The 20,438-nt window shown below is 36.8% G+C and overlaps 1 protein-coding gene across 2 annotated transcripts in view; it reads left to right on the plus strand.

Annotated features, from left to right (window-relative positions):
- The window catches only part of NR2C1 (nuclear receptor subfamily 2 group C member 1), an 87,245-nt gene extending 68,449 nt beyond the window's left edge, over positions 1-18,796 (plus strand). The window contains exons 10-14 of one of the 2 annotated variants that reach the window (XM_003771036.3): positions 2,523-2,644; positions 7,140-7,279; positions 8,503-8,640; positions 14,152-14,257; positions 18,278-18,796. In XM_003771036.3, coding sequence (XP_003771084.1) covers positions 2,523-2,644; positions 7,140-7,279; positions 8,503-8,640; positions 14,152-14,257; positions 18,278-18,452 — 681 coding nt within the window. In that variant the 3' untranslated portion in view covers positions 18,453-18,796. The remainder of the gene's footprint in view (positions 1-2,522; positions 2,645-7,139; positions 7,280-8,502; positions 8,641-14,151; positions 14,258-18,277) is intronic. The other variant, XM_031939195.1, reaches the window with a different exon arrangement.
- The last annotated feature ends 1,642 nt before the right edge of the window (positions 18,797-20,438 follow it).

Genomic DNA, 20,438 nt, shown 5'->3' on the forward strand with positions numbered 1-20,438 from the left:
TAAGGAAAGGTGTTTTATCAGTAATCCTTAAACCATTATTTCATTACCTGACTTTTGTTTATATATACATATCTACATAAGATGGCATTGTTTCTCAGTTTAAGAGATGAGACATAATCCTTACCCTCAATGATCTCACAGTTCAGTAGAAGTGACAAGCACTCAAAAAGTTACAATAGGAAGTTTAATATTAATGTGTAAGAGTGTTGTTAGACTTGAAATTACCACTTTGAACTGAAACTTTTTTCTTTTAAAATTTTTTTCTTTCAAAATACTGTTTCTAAGTTAACAAGTGTTTCTTTTTCTCTCTCTCCCATCTCCCACTTTCTAAGAAAAAGAAAAATGAAAGAAAAATTCTTGTAGCAAGTATTCCTAACTTTGAAAAACAAAATTCTTAATTGGCTATGTCCACAAATTTATGTCTTCTCCTTCATCTTGATTCTGTCATCTCTGGCAGATGAAGGATAGCATGTTTCATCAGTCTAAAATCCCATCTTTTCCAAATTAATCTTCTATTTGATTTTTAAAATATTAACATCTAGTAACAATAAAAGTGACCATAGTCTTTGCCATGATAGAATGGCAGATACTCAACAATAGAAATTGATCTGAAGAATATCATTGCAGCTTTCTTACTAATGTGTTTTACCCCCTTATAAAACCCAATCACCAGTGCTACATAAAACTTCAAATTTTGTTAAGAACATAATAGGTAAGGTATTTAAATACACAAAAGCTACATTCAAAAGATGCTATCTTTATCAGTTTTTAAAAAAAGAAAATAAAAACACATTCTTTCTGTGTATGGTTATGTGTTAGGACTTATAGTCTGATAAGTAACTTATGAATACATCCACCTTCTTATTAAAATCAGATTGTGTATATTTAGCCTCATGAAGAGAGACTGATAAGTATCTTCTAGTTTCTTTAGTCAGAACAGAAATTACACATTTTTTGTTTGGCCCCACAGAGAAGAGCTAGCAGCAATAAATGAGAATGCCAAAGGGATAGATTCTGACAGCTGTTCAAAAGTAGAATGGATGTTTTTCTCCCCAAAATAATGGATCTCCCTTCAGTGGAAGTTGGATGGTCACTTGTTGAAGTATTGTTATCAGGGTGATTCTTATTCTAGTAAGAGTTAAACTTAATGTACCTTAAGGACCCTTGTAACACTAAAATACTTTTGATTATGTAACTGCTTTTATCACATTAGTGTTTCTTTGTCTCCTTAGTCAAAACAAAATGTCCTTAAAAGTTCCATGATAATCTTTTTAAAATGCCGTTTATCTAACACATAGTCAAATATTCAGAATTTGCATCTGTTTGATCCAATCCAGTTACTCTTATGACAGCATTAATGTGACTATAAATAGTAGAAAGAGGGGGGGGGGGGAATGATTTTTATGCAGCTGGCATAATTTTTAATACTTCATGCAGGGGTTTCAACTAGATAATTTCTAATGTGCCTTTCTACAAGATTATTTAGTTTTAGGAGTCATCATTGAGCTAGAGTTGGCTGGCTTAAAGGGGAGGAACAAAATTCCAAATATTTATGAAGATTTTGAGGGGCAAACATCTAGACAATTGACTAATTTTATTAGGTGGGAAAAGTAGATAATTTATAAAAGACAATGATCATTTTTCTTAGAGGGAATGAATTTCACAGGTTTTTATTTTTATTTTTTTAAAGCTTAAGTTTTATTTCATGTAGTTTAATTATCTGGTAAGATTTTTGAAAACTATCCAAAATATTCCCAGGTGGGAATGTACCTGTGGTGGTTCCTGTGGTTTTGTACCTGTGAATTCAAATTTAAGTATATTTACTGCTCTAATCTGGAATTTGTTACATAGAAACTTCTCCATCATATAGTAATTCTTATTAAACAGTATTCAGTATATCCATATCAGCAAAGCTATACTTGTTTGTCAATGCCCAACACAGCTTCATTTTATAGAACTAGATGTTATACATATTTAACATGTATGGGACTACCTGCCATTTAGGGGAGGGAGTGGGAGGAAGGAGGAAAAAAGTAAAACAGAAGTTTTTGCAAGGGTCATTGTTGAAAAATTACCCATGCATATGTTTTGTATATAAAAAGCTATAATAAAAAATAAAATTAAAAAAAAAAAAGAACTGGATGTTATAGGGTGTGTTTGTTATTTGCAATTATTCAGGTACCAGACTCAATCCGAATCTGAACATAGTTCTGTGCTAGATTTGAAGTCAGAGGCTGTGTGACCTTGGGCAGATGATTAACATTGTTAGATTTCAGTTTGTTAGAGTAAGAGGGTTGGCCTCTGGGGTCCCTTCGCAGTCCTCGGTCTGTGATCCTTTGGAAATGCCTTTGATTAAAAAGAAGATACGACAGAATTTAAGAGTTTTACATTCTTACCAGCATGCATATTGGCAAGACTTAAACTATAATTTTCTGCTCATTCCAAGTTTATTCAAAATAAATGAATGTATTTAGATTTTTTCAGTCATGAGATAACTTATCTAACTCCCCTGTCACCACTAGCTTACCATGCCTTCTCCTATGCCGGAATACCTGAATGTTCACTACATCGGTGAGTCTGCTTCCAGACTACTCTTCTTGTCCATGCACTGGGCACTTTCCATTCCATCCTTCCAGGCTCTGGGGTGAGTGATTTGAAAATCTTGAATATAAACACTATTCATCACAAAAATGTATTTTGAATAAGAAATCTGGGAACAAGAATGAAGGGTGGTGTGTTGGTGTTTTTTTTTTTTTTTTTTTTAAATTTTTAAGTAATAAATCAAGAATTCTAGTTATTTTTTCTATGTTATTTTAAAAATGTTTATTTGTAGTTTCTAGTTACTTTTCAGAATAAGAATAGCTCCAAAATAATCAGCTTGCATTAAATTTAGTATGCAGATAAAATTTTCTGAAGTAAGATTATCTGGTAGGGAGTTGAGTCACATTGGCTCATGTGGCAGAGAAGGATGCTGAAGGTCAGAGAACCCTCTGGCTCTGCATTCTTTGTTCTTTTTTCTGCCTGTGCCTCTTGTCCCCTTCTACTACCCAGAGAACACCATGAAAGAAAAAGATGGGAACCTAGAAAAAAATGCCAGAAATCACTGTGACTAATTTGCCTAATTTTCCCCTCTGATGAACAAAAATAATTATTTTTGAAATCTATTTTGGTTGTTCCTTTATTTTTCAGTAAAAGGCAAATTTACTTGATGTTGAATAACTGCTGATTGACATGCTCAAACCTCAGAAAGTAAAAAGGATATTTTTATCTTTAATAGTGCACATATCAGATTATTTTAGTAACAGTAGTAAAAGAAATGGCATCTTTCAGTGGAAATCATTTTAATTTCCTTGCCATATAGAACACCATTGATTTTAAGTCTTATAACTGCCCATTGTAATTAAACCAAATATTGAAGGGATGAAAAAAAAAAAGAACATTGCAACTTCAGGTGATGGTATCATTACTTCCATAGCCTTCGAAATGACTGTCTGTAGTCTGAAGGGAAAATCTATTTCATTCTGACTGCCACAGGAATTTATGAAATTGGGATAAGTGATGAAGTGGTAGTATTCAAGGGCATTCATTGGAGCGTGAGCTGTCTAATTTACTAACTTAATCTACATAGGTTATAGACCCTAGTCGTCGTTGGCTTCATTAGTTAAGTATTAAAAATCCCCTGCTCTTCAACAAGGCCAGTCTTGTGCACAAGGACCTTCTCTGGCTACTCTGTGCCTCCCTCCCCCAGCTGCTGCCTCTGGGTCCCTTCCTGAGACCCCTGGGTCCCTCTGTGCCCCATTTCCTCTGGCTCTCTTGGCTGGCCTTCTGGCCTCCTGGTCTCTCAGTCACAATGAGGCCATGGGGCACCCATTTAACCCTCTGCTCACGTTCGGTGCTGCTGCTTTCTCCGGCTCTCTCCAGCTCCTTCTCCACATCCCTCCAGCCTACCTGGGCCCTGTTCTTTTCTTCCACCACTCTTGTGATGAGGGGATTTCATCAGCTCCCTGGACTCAGACGTCCCTTCTGGCCAGCTTTGTCCAGTCTCCGTTCTCACCTTGCTGATGGCCTTGGGGCCTTCTCTGGGTGACTCGTCATCATGCCCAAACCCGTTGTTTCCTCTGCAGCACCTTCTGTGCACCATGCCCTGAGCCAAGCACTCTGGGAATTAGGGGCTCTGGTGGTCTCTGTTTGACAGATAAGGAAATGGAGGCAGGTCTGGGCTCACATTGCCCAGCTCTTTAAGCCCCCATTATTTAGTCCTGATCATCTTCAGGGCACCCTCCCCTTCCCTCTGCCTGGTAGGCTGACTGTGGTTTGGCAAGACTTGAAGCTTCAGAGTAGTTTCATGGAATAATACTTACTGAAAGGCAAGTAAACCAAAGCCCAGAGAAGTGGGACTTGGCCGAGGTCGTGGGGGCTATGACAGAGCTGGGCTTTGGTTTCAGGGCCTCTTTGCCCTGAACTGTGCATTTTCCCCTCAGAGTCTTTGGAGTCTGCTCCCTTCCCCTTCCCTCCAGGCCCCCCATAGGAGGCAGGGACTCCTGTCCTGTGTGGAGAGGCTTCAGGCGCCGCAGGGTCACCCACTCCTTCCATGTTGGCTCCCGTGGCCTGCCAGGTCCTGTGCGGCGACTCTTTGTCCGCTACTCTGATGCTCGGGCTGCAGTGACTGTGCTCTGTGGTTAAGGTCCTGCCTCTCCCTTCTTGTGAAGGGCAGACAGGGTTGTTGGACACAGGAAAAGATTTCCCTGAAACCTGGCTTCTCATATGGCTTCCTGTTCTCCCAACTTTTCTCTCCCACAGGTAGCTAATATTACCGCACAGTGGGTGGATCGGCTTCAGTGTTTTCCAAACTTGCATCAGTCAGACCTGTTTCTTAAGAGGTTTTTTACTTCATTTCTTTTCAAACTCAAAAGCAAAATGTAAACAGTCATTTTAAAAGTTGTCCCATGCTTTCTTGATGAATCAAATAGAAATGTCTGCTATATGCAAATCCCTGGCCTGGATGTCTTAGCCAGTTCCTGCCTTCAGGAAGCTTAAAGTCTACTAAGTGTATTTGGACAATTATGATAACAGGGTAGAAGGGGATAAGTACCTCAAAAATACAAAGACCTTTGGAACTTTGGCAAAGACCTTCCCGGGTAGTGCCTCTAAGGCTGCATTTTCCGCCTTTTGTAAAATACAGATTATAGTCCTTCCTTGCCAACTTCTACATAGGAGTGAATGTACAAACGCAGACTCAACAAGAACAAAGAGGCTTTACTGGTAGATAGAGTTCATAGGAACCCAGTATATTCTAGGCCCTTTTCTTTCTTTTTTCTCATCATGATGCAACCTTTTCACTGCTTCTGCTGCTAGGGCACAAACTTCTCTGTCTTAGCTCCTAGTTAGGAAATAAACTGTTACTTGATTAGTTTCAGACAAAATAAGCTTTCCAGTTCCTTCTGATGAGTAGAGGGACTTTTATATTCCTACTTCTTGTCCATTGTCTTCCAAAGCAGTATCTTTAATCTAACTTCTTTCTGGTTTGTTAATTCCTGTACTTCAGTTCAACCTCAGTTTCTCCATCTCTTAATATCTAGAGACTAAAGCAGAACATTTTACTTAAACTTTTAATGAGGATGTAGGTTGAATTATTGATAGGGGCCAATATCAAGATTGCTTTTTAAAGCACTGTGACAGAATTCACTAAACAGATTTAACAATTCCGCTACAGGTCATAAACCCCACAGAGATCAAAGGCAGAGCATTTACACATAAAACAAAATATCTCTGGCAGCAAAAAACAACTTGAAAACAAAGAGTGTATCCTTTGATGTGAGAATGGCTGAATAGTTATGCTATTTGTAATATTTTTGAACTCTAAAATAAGAGGATTTCAGAGGACTTCAGGGGAACAATGATGTAGAGAGAAGAAAGCAAGATCACCACTTCTACAACAATTTTAGTAACTTAAATAAAAGTCATATTATAAAAGGCAGCTAGACTGATTAATTATGGTAAACAGGCTTGACTGGAGAAAACATTTAATGAGACACATTTTCCTCTATTGCATTACAGGTGCAGAATATTATATTTGTGGGTCTATTTTGCTTAATGGTTTTCTTTCTTATTAGAGAGATATCTGTGGGACTAGGGAAGATACATGGGGAAATAAGAAGCCATCAATAAAAGCCATTAATCTTCCCCTCAAATTTATCACTGCTGTTATTTGAATTGGAATGTTACATTTTTCATGGATCAGTGACTTCATTTTTACTATCTAACCATTTGCTAATTGTTGATCACTGTTCTTATTCAGAGTTCCCCACTCTTACCTCCTTTATCTTCTTAGTAAAATCCCCATAAAATCTCGGCTCAGAGGTGGGGGACTACAACTGTGTAATGTTGCAGTGCTATTAGGTTTTCTTATGAAGGAGAGCTCTAAGTTATATTGGTTGTAGGAGATGATTGTGTTGGACAGGATCTATTGTAAAATAAGAATGGTGTTCCTGACAGGGATCAGTAAAACTGAATAAAAAAATAGATAAAATAATCCTATAATAGAATATAACTCACAACCCATAATTTGTGATCTTTAGGAAAATCAAATGATCTCTTTCCTGGGAAATTCCTTTTAAGACTTGTAAATAAACTTTCAAGTAATTTTAATAAGCTTCAAAAAAATTACAAGATTTGAAAGTAAATGATAAATAAGACTTCTGATTTTTAACTCATTTATTTTATGGAAATGTTCACTTTATCAGGTTCATTTATGTACTTGGATTTTTAGAGATTTTTATATTTTTCTTCATTTTTCTTTGTATTTGTTACATGATTCGCTTACAATTGTTGTCACTGAGAAATATGAAGTGAAACTCCAAATTTGCATAGATTTAGTACACTTTTACAACAGTGAATATGTCTCAGATGAATAGACTGAATTTAATACAAGTAGGTTGAAATATTTACTTATTTACCTCATTAATTATTAACTCTTTAAGTCATAGAATTAGTCATGTTGGTCCTTCTGTAGTCTTCTCAATGTCATTTAACTTAACTACATTTTGCTTTTTAAATGAATATTCTTATTATACCTTGTTAAATAAATAGTAGTTAAATAAACTGAATTTTGCATTGTGTTGCCTTTTTTCTCTTTCCAGTCAAGAAAACAGCATCTCATTAGTGAAAGCATATTGGAATGAACTTTTTACCCTTGGTCTTGCCCAGTGCTCCCAAGTAATGAACGTGGCCATGATATTAGCAGCATTTGTTAATCGTCTTCACAATAGCCTTCAGCAAGGTAAAAAAAAAAAAAAAAATGCCTCCTTTTCTTTTTCAGGTTAGATGAGAATGTTTTATGGAATCTTGTTTAGGTGAACATTTAAAAACTGATGTCCAAAAGTTTCTACAGAAGTCTTATATGTATCAAGTACGTCTTTTCCTGTTTTACATTAATTATCAGATTTTTATTAAAGAATTGAGAAAAAAGAGCATCCAGATGTTGCAATAATGGGTATTAGAATAATATCTTCCAAACTCACTTAAGGTTGACTTGCCCAAAACGCAAATTTGTTAACTTCTGTGGTGAAATGACTAGATACTCACACTATCTGGTTAGCCTAACTCCATCCTGGCATTGGCACACTAGCAAACTGGATTAATTATCACCAGGTTTTCTGATAAATGTAGAATCAAGCTAAAAGGAGTTGGCTGCCCTCAGGGGTTATCTTTATCAGATAGTGGTGATTTGAATGCTGATAGTTATATTCTTTTTTTTAAGGCAGTTATTTGGATTCAGAAATTCTTGGTTTGCATCTCAGTAACTTAACTGTGTGTCTTAATTTCATCAATAACAGGTCACATGTTAGTACTGCCATGTGTGCAGAGGAGCAGATAGCATGGTCCGAGCAGCATTTATAACTTACTTGTCTTTTGTCAGTTTCAGAAGATGGCTGACCTAAATATTTCATCCTTTAAGTTTCTTTTGCTTCAGTCATCTCTTATCCTTGAACTTGAATAAATCTTACTTTTAGGTCTCTAGGCCTTGTTTCTATCCAGATACTTATCATGCCAAACTTTATAGCTCGAGATGTTATTTGTAACATTTTAAAATTCTGGAAGATTGTATTTCTGCTTTCCTCTCTCCTATCCTCAAAGAAATATAAATATGAATAAATTTTGTTCCCAGGATTTTAAATCTTTAGAGTGTTTTAATTATTCTTGCTTTTGGCAGATTGTAGTTCTTTTGAGTGAGAGTTTTTGAGTGAGTCACTTCTAAATGTTAGGTTTGTAGCATTTTTTGAAGAGTAAATAATTGCTTTTAGTACTTTTCTGCATGTTTTTATATGCTGAAGAGCCTTCCTCTTTTTGTCTTGCATTAATACTTCATTTTCATGTCCTCTTTAGAAATCCTCAGGTTTAGTAAGACTTATCAGAATTGTCAGACTGGTCAAACAACATGTAAAAATGAAATGTTTTTTTTCCATAATTACATAATACTAGGATTTTTTTCTATCATTCCAGATAAACTGTCAACAGAGAGAGGAAAAGTCATGATGGAGCACATCTTTAAGCTCCAAGAGTTCTGTAACAGTATGGTCAAACTCTGCCTGGATGGGTATGAGTATGCCTATCTAAAAGCCATAGTGCTCTTTAGTCCAGGTGAGTAACCTTGAGCTTATTCTGAAATTATAGACACATGGATAGTCTGCTCAGAATCTTGTTGCCAGAATACTTGTGGATCATGCCTGCATCACATCCTCCTTGTGAGTCATTTTATCTGTGGGTTTTAATTTTACCTCTTGGAGGTTGAGCACAGGCTGGGCCCATTCAGCAGTTCAAATGGAAACTTTGGATCTGATCTTAGCAGTGTTACACTTCTTAGATATGTCTTTCCTAGGTATTTTGATGGCCAAGATCTAGGAAACAAAGGTCTTTGTCTTTACAGATAAAATTCCAGAAACCTAATACAATGCTTTCTCCCCCAATTTTTATTTATTATTTCATTAAAGATATCTGTTATATGTAAAATAATTTTAGCATTTTTTAAAAATTTTGAGTTGCAAATTCTTTCTCTTCCTCCTTTTCTTCCCCCCCTTTTTGAGATGGCAAACAAAAGTTGATATGGATTATACTTGTGAAGTCATGGAAAATATATTTCCATATTAGCTATGTTGCCAAAAAACCAAAACAAAACATAGCACCCCTCTCCCCCAACACACGCGCGCGCGCGCGCACACACACACACACACAAAATAAAGAAAGTTTAAAAATTATGTTTCAATCTTCATTTTGGCGCCATAATAACAGTATTTTCAAAATCTGTAGTTTCAAAACTAAGAATTTCTTTTTATCTTTTTATCTATGTTGGTTATTTCTTTTTATGTAGAAGTCTCCAGGTTTTGGAATTCAGAGTATGTATATATACAATGATAATTTATACTTCCTGCCAGACAACTAGGAGGCTTCATGGTACACAGAGGGCTGGTCCTGGAACATGAAGGTTCATCTTCACAAATTCAAATCAGAGCTATTAGCTGTGTGACCCTGGAAAAGTCACTTAATCCTCTTTGCCTCAGTTTCCTCATCTATAAAATGAGCTTGAAAAGGAAATGACAAACTGCTTCATCATCTTTCAAAAAACCTCCAAAAATGATTTCACAAAGTGAGACATAACTGAAAAAATTGAATAACAACAACATATTATTTCACTTTTCAGTTTACAAAGTACTTCTCTCATGTCAGTGGTATAAAAAGTGCAAATGCTGCTATTCTTCGATACCTTGGTTATTGTCTGCACTCTTTGGATCGGCACACCATCTTATTTAATTAAGCCTTAAAATGAGTTCTCACAGCTGCTGTGATCTCCTTACAGTACTATCTGTAACAGTACTATCACCTCTCCTTTTGCAGAAGCTGCGTCTTTTCTAATGTAGCCTAAGATCACATTGACTTTCTTAGTTGCCTGTGTACTATATACCTGTACTGAATTTTTTGTCCATTAAATGCCAATACTTTTAAATGAACTACCACCTAGTTATGGGCTCCCATCTAGTACTTGCCGAGCTAACTTTTGGAAATGTTCTCCATTTCTTGACTATTCTGTTCTGAGCTCTGCTCTTAGGTCTTCAGTAGCAATGTGGGCCACATCACTGTTCAGTCCTTCTGTTGATCTCATCTCCCCCCTTTTTATGTTTAATGATATTTTTTATGCTTTTTTAATGCTTAGTAGTATTTTTTCCACAATTATATATAACCATAGTTTTCATCATTCATCTTTGTAAAATTTTGAGTTCCAAATTTCTCTCTCTCTCCTTTACCTCCCTCTTCTCCAAGACAGCAGGCAATCTGATACAGACTATACATGTGTAGTTATGTTAAACATATTTCCATATTAGTCATGTTGTGAAAGAATCAGAACAAAAGGGAAAAACCATGACAAAAAAAAAAAAAAACCTCCAAAAAATGAAAATAGTATACTTCAGTATGCATTCTGATTTTGTAGTTCTTTCTTTGCATGTGGATAGCATTTTTCATCATGGGTCTTTTGGAATTTTCTTTTTTTTTTTTTAATAATTATAACTGTTTATTGACAGAACCCATGCCTGGGTAATTTTTTACAACATTATCCCTTGCACTCACTTTTGTTCCAATTTTTCCCCTCCTTCCCTCCACCCCCTCCCCCAGATGGCAAGCAGTCCTATACATGTTAAATATGTCACAGTATATCTTAGATACAATATATGTGTGCAGAACCGACAGTTCTCTTGTTGCACAGGAAGAATTGGATTCAGAAAGTAAAAATAACCTGGGAAGAAAAACAAAAATGCAAACAATTTAGATTCATTTTCCAGTGTTCTTTCTTTGGGTGTAGCTGCTTCTGTCCAGCATTGATCAACTGAAACTGAGTTAGATCTTCTCTTTGTCAAAGAAATCCACTTCCATCAGAATACATCCTCATACAGTATTGTTGTTGAGGTATATAATGATTTCCTGGTTCTGCTCATTTCACTCAGCATCAGTTCATGTAAGTCTCTCCAAGCCTCTTTGTATTCATCCTGCTGGTCATTTCTTACAGAACAATAATATTCCATAACATTCATATACCACAATTTACTCACCCATTCTCCAATTGATGGGCATCCATCCATTTTCCAGTTTCTAGCCACTACAAAGAAGGCTGCCATAAACATTTTGCACATATAGGTCCCTTTCCCTTCTTTAGTATCTCCTTGGTATAACCCCAGTAGTAGCACTGCTGGGTCAAAGGGTGTGCACAGTTTGATAACTTTTTGTGCATAATGGAATTTTCTTTTATCAGTTCATTGCTGAGGATAGCTAAGTCTATCATTTGATAAAGTTGATCATTCTACAGTGTTGCTCTTACTGTGTATGATGTTCTCCTGTTTCTGCTTACTTCACTCAGCATCACTTCATGTAAGTCTTTGAAATCTGCCTGCTCGTCATCATTTCTTATAGCACAATAATAGTCCGTTAAATTTATATACCACAGTTTGTTCAGCTATCCTCCACCTGATGGGCATCCACTTACTTTCTGGTTCCTTGCCACTACAAAAAGGGCTGCTACAAACATTTCTGCCCATGTGGGTCCTTTCCCCTTTTTTATGATCTCTTTGGGATATAGGCCCAGTAGAGATACTGCTGGATCTGAGGGTAAGCCTACTTTGAAGGCCCTTTAGGCACCATTCCAGATTGCTCTCCAGAATGGTTGGATCAGTTCCCAATTCCACCAGCGAGGCACCTTGAACTCATCTTGTCATGAGCCAAATGCACCTGCCCTCCTCACATTCCCTCCCCTACCTAAATCTTTTTCTGTCCCTGGCTGTCATTGTCACTTTTGCAATTGTCTAGAACCTTGGATCATCTTCAGAGCTTTCTTCTTTGTTCCTAGTGTCTATCACTTTGAGCTCTGTTCATTCTTCCTTGGATCCTTCTGGTTCATTCTCACATCACCTTACACCCCTAAGAGTCTGCACCTACATTTGGGATGACTTCCTGCCCCCATATGTCTGTGTTGTGCAGCCGTCATGTCGGTTTTATTTAAACTTGGGTCTTGTCACTCCTCAGAAAACTCTCCCTTCTTCCAGATCCCAAGCAGCTGAGTTATCTGATGATATTCAAGGCCCTTCCTACCTGGCTGTGTCCTGCCTGCTGAGCTTTGTTCCAACCAGACTACTTTGCCCTGCAGATAGCCCTTGCTCTTTTGCAATCGGTCATTTTTTTTCCTTCCTCGGTGGCTTTTCCAGATTACCCATATTGGAGATGCAGCTCACATCCTGCCGTGTTAGTGGTCTTCTCCAGTTCCTTTATGTCACTTGCAAAATCCTTGATTCCATGTAGCATGTTGTGGTCTCAGATTTTTTTTGGACTGCCCAGAGCTGCTCTGTATGTGCATTAGTCTTGTTCTCACTCCGTCGTTCATCTTGGACACTTTTGGTCTTCTTCACAGTAATGCCATCAGAAGGAATCCTGCCACTGGAGTGAGAGACAGTAAAGATTTGATTGATAAGGAGGTTGTGGGATAAAGACCACCCCTGTTTAGAATTTGTTTAAAGCCAATAGTCAATTTTTTTATTATGAATTTATTGTTTTATCATTTTCAGTCGTGTCTAGCTCTATGAATTTTTCAGATTTTCTTGGCAGAGAAACTGGAGTGGTTTTCCATTTCCTTCTCTAGCTAATTTGACAGGTGAGGAAACTAAAGCAAACAGCATAAGGACTTGTCCAGGCTCGAGGACTTAGTAGATGCCTGAGGTCAGATTCGAATTCAAGTCTTCCTGGCTCCAGGCCTGGGACTCTATCCACTGTACCACCTGGATACCTTCGTTCTGAAGTTAATAAACCCCAAATAAAATATGTCTTTCAAGGACATTACTTTTTTTTCTTAATATCTATTCTTAGCATTTTTTAAATCACTTAAGTGAAATTCTAGTGACTATTATGTGTTAGCTCTTGCTACATTTTTTCTTTACTAAGTAACTTTAGTGCTGCTTCACAACCTTTCCCCTACCCTAACTCCTCCTCAAATACTAGGGTACTTGACCACATCCCTTTCAAGACCTTTTCTGTGCCAGTACTGAACTGAAGCAGGGGATATGTTCCTTCAAGTGCCCTCAATTTCCCACTTACTCAATTTCCTCATTTGCATGACCTCCTCTTCCATTTTCTGTCAGCTACAGATGGATATAGTCATACCCATGATCTTGCTACAAATGTTTTTCTTCCATTTCATTAACTCTGAGATCCCTTTGTTTGATGATAATCTTTCATTATTTCATCTTTTCTTATCGTATTACTCCTATTCTTGTTATCCATTCTCATGGTGGCCTCTTTTCTCTGAAACTGTCCCTTTAGTTATGTTTATGGTAGGTAATATTTCATTATTTTCATGTAACATTTTTCAGCCATTTATTCCCTTTTCTATTCTAGTTTGTTTTTTCATTTAAAAAGTATTATAATGAATGTTTTTGTAGCTATGAATTCCTTCTTTCTTTCTTTTGACTCTTAGAAACAGAACTCCAGTGACCTCCTGCCTTCATTTTCATTTTCACAATCAAAATGAGGCCTCTCCACCCAAGTTGAGTTATTTGCCTGAAGAAGCACTTAATAAACTTGGTTGAACTCAATTTACTTAGCTAGCCAGGAGCAGAATTAGAATAAAAACCAGTCTCTGAACTACAGCTCAGAACTCTGTTTATTAGACTACCCTTTAATTAAAGGGTAATTAAAGATTGTTAAACAGTGACATCCATTTCTTCAGAGGAAGTGTTTCTCTCAAGTGTTTGCTGATTCTGTTATAGGATACATGTGCTAGAATTCATCCAAATATTGTGTGGCTTTTATCCATAAGGGCATTAATCCATTAGCATCTGAGAGGAATGAAACGGCAGCTGGGGACAAGGACTGGTAGCAGCAGAAGATCAGATCTGGTTTCAGCAGAAGAAAAAGTACATTCTTTTTTGTCCTGATGCTTTAGCTGTTAACCCAGGGTTAGAGACAAGGGGGTGACTGAGCTAAAGCTACTGTCGATGACTTCATAAAAAGGGAATGTTCAGGGATGATGTTCTCTCGTTCACTGAGCCACTCTGCTCGCTCCTAGTACTCAATTAGACTTTCTTACCTAGGGTAACCACTTCTGCCTTATTATTTCAGATCATCCAGGCCTAGAAAACATGGGACAGATTGAGAAATTTCAAGAAAAAGCTTACATGGAATTTCAAGATTACTTAACAAAAACATACCCAGATGATACCTACAGGTTTGTAGAATTTAAATGATTATGTAACATTACTTTTTTCTGTAACAAATGAGACGAGATATGCAGATCTGAAATGTGAAAATAAATGCCAGCTGTTGGTGATGGTTGGTAGTCGTAGTCGTAGTAGTCTTGGTGAAGGTTGAGAAACCCAAGCAGATCATCAGAATGGGGACTGGGAGAGCTGGAGATCAGAACCCATGGGGGCTGGGAGAGCCCAATTTGGTTCAGATCCAGTAGAGGCTGGGACAAGCCCAGATCTCGTATTGGAATTCAAAGGGATGCTTTTGACCAGGATTTGTGAATCAAAGGCCCTAGCTTCCTGGACTGATATGTCTCAGCCAGGAGGGGCTGGGTATCTGAAAGGAATCACAAATCAATAGGAAATACAGTTTCTTAAAGGGACCTCAACTCGCTTCAGTAGTAGTAGTAGTGGTAGTAGTGGTAGTGATGGTAATAGTAATAGTGGTAATGACAATAGTAGTAGTAGTAGTGGTATAATACTAGTAGTGGTAATAGTGATAGTAGTAGTATGGTAGTAATGGTAGTAGTAATATAGTAGTGGTTGTAGTGGTAGTTATTATTGTACCTTGGGAATTACAAAAAAGACTAATTCAGTTATGTTGATTAGAAATTCCTTTAGAAATTAGCATTAATATCTTTGTAGTTAAATTTATTTCAAAAATTTGGGTGAGGAATTTTGTGTCGTGTCAGGAGTTTTCTTTCAAAGAGTCATTTCATTCATTCATTTAATCTTTGAAGTTGGGTCTTTGTTGTCCCCCCCAAGCTTGGTCCCATTGCTGCTCAGCTTCCCCATGGAAGCTTTGCCTTACTTAGGCTCTGACCTTGGGCCAGGCTGCGCCTCCATCTTCAGCCTGGAACCTGCCACCCCAGGAGCTCTGTTTTTCCTCCTACCCTCCACTGTGATCTCCCTAAGACCAGGGTTAGAGGTGAGTGCCTCCTCACTTGACTTAGTTATAGACATTTAAATAAACTTTATCTTGGGTTTTTGTGCTCTTTTTTGTTGCGTGTGGAAATGAATGGGATGGGGCAGGACTGGAGCAGGAGAAGAGATCAGTTCAAAGTACTTACAAGACCTCTATTGCTTTTTCCTCCTGATCTTGATGTTCAAGGCCCTTTACACCAAGTTCCAGCCTCCTGTCCAACCTTCCCTTCTGGTACTCTTTGTTGTTGCTCAGTCACTCAATTATGTCCACACTCTTTGTGATTCCCTTCAGTCCTCCACTATCTCCTGAAGTCTGTTCAAGCTTATATTTATTACTTCCATGACACTCTTTCCTTCTCGTCCTCTGCCATCCCCTTTTCCTTTTGCCTTCAATCTTTCCCAATATCAGGGTCTTTTCATTGAGTCTTGTCTTCTCATTATGTGGCCAAAGCATTTAAGCTTTAGCTTTTATATTTGACCTTCCAGTGAATACTCTTGTTAATTTCTTTAAGTGTTGACTGATTTGATCTCCTTGCTGTCCAAGGGATTCTCAGAAGTCCTCTTCAGCACTGCAACTTGAAAGCATTAATATAACTTTCCTTATAGTCTATACACCATAGCTTTGACTGTATGGCCTTTGTTAGCAAGGTGGTGGTTCTGCTTTTTAGTCTGCTGTTCAGATTTGCCAAAGCTTTCTTTCTAAGGAGCAAGCATCTTTTATGACTGCAAGCTATCGCATGCAGTCATTTTTGAGCCCAGAATATAATATCTGACACTTCCATATCTTTGCCAGGAAGTGGTAGGAACAGTTGGCAAGATCTTTGTACTCTCTGTGTTAAATTTCATATTCTGTTCCAGACAAGGGGAACTAATCTCCATCTACTATTCAAGTACTATCCTCTCTTGTCTCCATATCTTTGTTCACATTTTCCCCTGTTTCTGTAAAATATATTCTCCAGCTTTGCCATTTCTGTCTCTTGCTATTTTTTGCTTCCTTCTATAAATGAGGGGGTGGAATAGATAATCTTTAGATCCCTTGAGCTCTAGATCTATATTCCTTTTATTCTAACCTTAGAAGGTCAGCCATATGCTTCCCTAAATGTTTCTCATTTGACTTATTGATTGGGAATTGTTCTTCTCTATGCAAAAGCCCTTTGGATCCTTGTGTAAAGTTTATTTGAGCTTCAGGTGGTGGTGTTAATTCTGGGGATTCAGTAAACCTGCCTGACCATCAATTGTATTACTTCTCAAGCCCTTTCTCTTCAGAGCAAACTCTTAAGTAAGAAAGCCTACTCTTTCTTGCTCCAGGGAGAAGTGCCTCTATTTTCTTGTGCATTCTTCCACTTCTCTGAACCTTCTCCAACATTATTATGTCTTTCTTGATATAGAATCACCAAAATTGCACAGGTTATTCCAGAGATGGCTGCCAGCATTCTTTGACTGGAAATTTAAGATAGTCATTTCAGCTTTGTTTCTGGTGCCCTTCTCAATTGTCTGCCAATATTTTGTAGGTCCCCTTGAGTTGATATTAACAGGGGTCTGTATTTGTGGGCACACAGATCTTTATTGTAATTGATAGTGTTGCTGCCATTTTCCTATCTGAATGTGGTTGGGATTACTTTTACTTAAAACCTAAGGCCCATTGAAGCTCATCTTTCATTTTGCTGTTCCTCACATACCCAGGTGACCATTTCCTTCAGCACACTTAGTCAGGAGATCTGAGGTTGAATTGTATTCTTTGATGTGTAAGCTTGGAAGAAGAAATACACTGGTTCCTGGGAAGAAGCAAGAGAGTCTTCCTGCAGAACCTGGAATTGAAGTTAAATTTTGAAGGAGCCTGGGGAACTGAGAGGTTGAAAGGGATGTGAAGATAGAGAGAGGAGGAGTCCCATAGCTGCATCAGAAAGCATGTAGACCAAGAGCGAAATGCAGAGATATGGAAAGGGAGGAAGAGTGAGATTAGAACGAGCTTTACAGGGCAAACAAATTTTATATTTGACCCTAGGGACAATAGGAATCACTGGACCCTATTGAGTGTGTAGGAAGAAGGTGTCACTGTAGACAGTCACCTTGATGGTAAAAAGAAGGTGGATCAGAGTAAGCAGAAATCTGAAGCATTTTAGAACCATTTAGAAAGTTATTGCAGTAATCAAGGTAAGAGATGATGGTACTCTGGGCTTGATTAGTGACTGCATGAGGGAAACAAAGGGAATGTATACAAGAGATATTATTCGTCATTGGATTGGATATGTGGGGTGAGATTGAAAGTCAAGGATGATACCAAATTAAACTGCAAGGATCATGGTGCCCTTGGCTACACCAGTATAGTACTGAGAAGGGGAGGGTTTGGGGGAAAGTTAGTGAGCTCAGCTTTGGATGAAGGGCAAGCAAACAGTGCTTTCAGAGATTTCTAGTTCATGTTAATTTTCTCTTTAAAAATCTGTTTTAGATAACTGTATAAATATGTATACATATATTGTATTTAACATATACTTTAACATATTTGACATATATGGGACTACCTGCCATCTAGGGGAGGGGTAGGGGAAGGAGGGGAAACGTTGGAACAGAAGTTTTTGCAAGGGTCAATATTGAAAAATTACCCATGCATATGTTTTGTATATAAAAAGCTATAATAAAAAATAAAATTTAAAAAAAATCTGTTTCTTTTCTCAGTAAAATCTTTGGTGATTCTACCTTTTATCATAGGTGTCTTCTTCCACTTCTCTTGTTCTCCCTTTCCCCCAAAAAATACTTAGTGTGTATTTCTTCACACTCCATTTTATGGATAACTATGAATTAAACACTTTATTTTCCATTTTAAACTTTCCACACTCTGAGATTTAAGTCAAGTCACAAACTATGTGTATGACAAAATTCTTATATTTTTCCTCTTTAAATTTTATGAATGTTACTATAACTTCCATTGGCAAGAAACAGTATGCCAATGTATAAACAACAGTGTAAGAAAGCAAGCATAGTAAAACCAAAAACCCAGAAGATAATAAGTGAATGGAGATTTATCTCTTAAGTTTCCTTTATTTCTCTTTGATTTGTCTTGTTTTTGTCATTTTTAGGTTATCCAAGCTACTTCTTAGATTACCTGCACTAAGGCTGATGAGTGCTACTATTACAGAAGAATTATTTTTTAAAGGTCTCATTGGCAATGTGCGAATTGACAGCGTTATCCCATACATTTTTAAGATGGAGACTGCAGATTATAACTCTCAGATAATTGGTCACGGCATTTGAAAGCTTGATGTAGTGGTGCTGTAGACATAAACTCATTTCTTCAAAACATAAGAAACCACACTATATCTGATCCTTCCACCGTATCTGGACAGTTCATTTTTAATATCTGACTGAAATCCAAAATGGTTTCTTTTTCACACAACCTTCAAGAATTTGTAAGTGACAACTCAGCACGACAAGGAATAAACATCATCTTTTTTCCTAGTCTCGTATTTAAGTGGATGAGGAGTCTTCAGAATTCAGCCTTGGCAAAGAGTCATCAGGAGCACCACAGACCTGTGTGAGCTAAGATGTCTCTGCACATTTCATGTTGGAAAAATAATAATAAATTCATTTTCCTTTCAGAGTGTTGTTCTATTTATGTTTAATTTAATCATGAACCAATATGAAAACTCAGTGGTCTGAAATTCCTAACAAGCCCAAGAATTGCCTTCAATTTTCACATTTCTGTAATAGAACTCACTTTTGTTTTAATTAATATGTGAAAAAGAAATAGGTTTTTTGCTTAATGGTGTGATGATGCCATTAACACTGCAGGGAAATCAAAGTAGAAAAAAAAATTTTTTTTAACTTTTGTAAATACCGTGGCATCCCCTAGTACAGCATTCCCATTGCTGGCAATGGGTCATGGGCAATTCTGGATGTTCAGGGTTGATATTTTAGTGTTGTCTACTAGTAGGTAATGAGCACTTTTTATTTATGCAGTAGAAAATTGGTTTTTGAGTAAAGTGTTGACTAATACACTTTATTCTGTGTTCTCCATTTTTAGTTATCCACTGTATTTTAAGAGAACCGCACTGACTGAGCCCAGAGTTGTTGTGTTTTGTTTTGGATTTTTTTAATATATATATATTTTTAACACTAGCTAGTATAAATTGCTCTTGCTTTCTCTTTTAAAGAGCATTCTGATCTCAGGATTTTCATTTCCACATTTCTGAGTACATTGATCTAACTGGATGATTTTGCCATCATAATTCTAGTTTTTTTCTTTTTTTTAAACGTGAGGAGAATAAATATGTTGATTTTTAAATGGCCCATTTGCAAGAACAAATTTGAGTTTTCAGGGTAGCTGTGCTTAATTAAAAAAAAAAATCTATCATATGTTTTCTTTTAGCAGCAGTTCTTTTAACTGCTGTGAAATGAAGAAATATGCAAGGATCCTTACTCTAGTTTAATGATAGTAGGCACTTAAGCTCCCATTATTGCTATTTCCAAAACAACTTGAGTTCTTGGTTACAGTGTCTTCCATAATACGTTTTTTTCAGAGTTAATTTTATATTGATTTTAAGACATTTCTTTTCTTTGTTCCCCCTGTGGATTGTTTAGCAGTTAAATTCACTGATTTGTAAAAACCAATCTGGAAATTTCATTACAGGTAGCAAAAATGAATTTTTGGTAAAGTCTTTTGTAACAAAAGAGGAACTGGAACTTTCTTGTTGTGTTCACTAATCATTACAATCTAGGAAATCAGAAATTAAAATGTGTTAGCCTATGGTCTTCTCCTGTTTATTAAGGTGGCTCTTTTTTGCCAGTTAAAAATGAGATTTTTGTCAATGGATTTATAATTTTAAACTGAGAGGAACAATACCTTTAGTATAAAAAACTTCAAATGGAAAAAAAATAATTTTATACTTTGTAAAATCCAATGTAGCAAGACAAGAGTTCAGGAAAATAATCCTTTAAAGTATTGTACATACAGTTAAGAGATATGTGTCTTTTAGACATTTTCCTGATTAAACTTGTAGTTATATTTGGAGGTGTTTTAAAGGACTGTATTAAAGCATCACTTGCATTACAAATTTCTGTGTCTTGTGTTTTTAGTCTCATTAGAATTCCTGGCATTACTCATTCCACTGTGTTCTCTTTAGACCGTTTTTGTCATTTAGGAAAGGATGAATTATCATTGTTCATGCAACAGAATATTTTTAAGTGCAAGGAATTGGTATTCCATAGTATAATGAAAATCCCAAGGATCTAGATTCATAT

The sequence above is a fragment of the Sarcophilus harrisii genome, chromosome 5, assembly GCF_902635505.1.
Source record: "Sarcophilus harrisii chromosome 5, mSarHar1.11, whole genome shotgun sequence".
Lineage (NCBI taxonomy): Eukaryota > Metazoa > Chordata > Mammalia > Dasyuromorphia > Dasyuridae > Sarcophilus > Sarcophilus harrisii.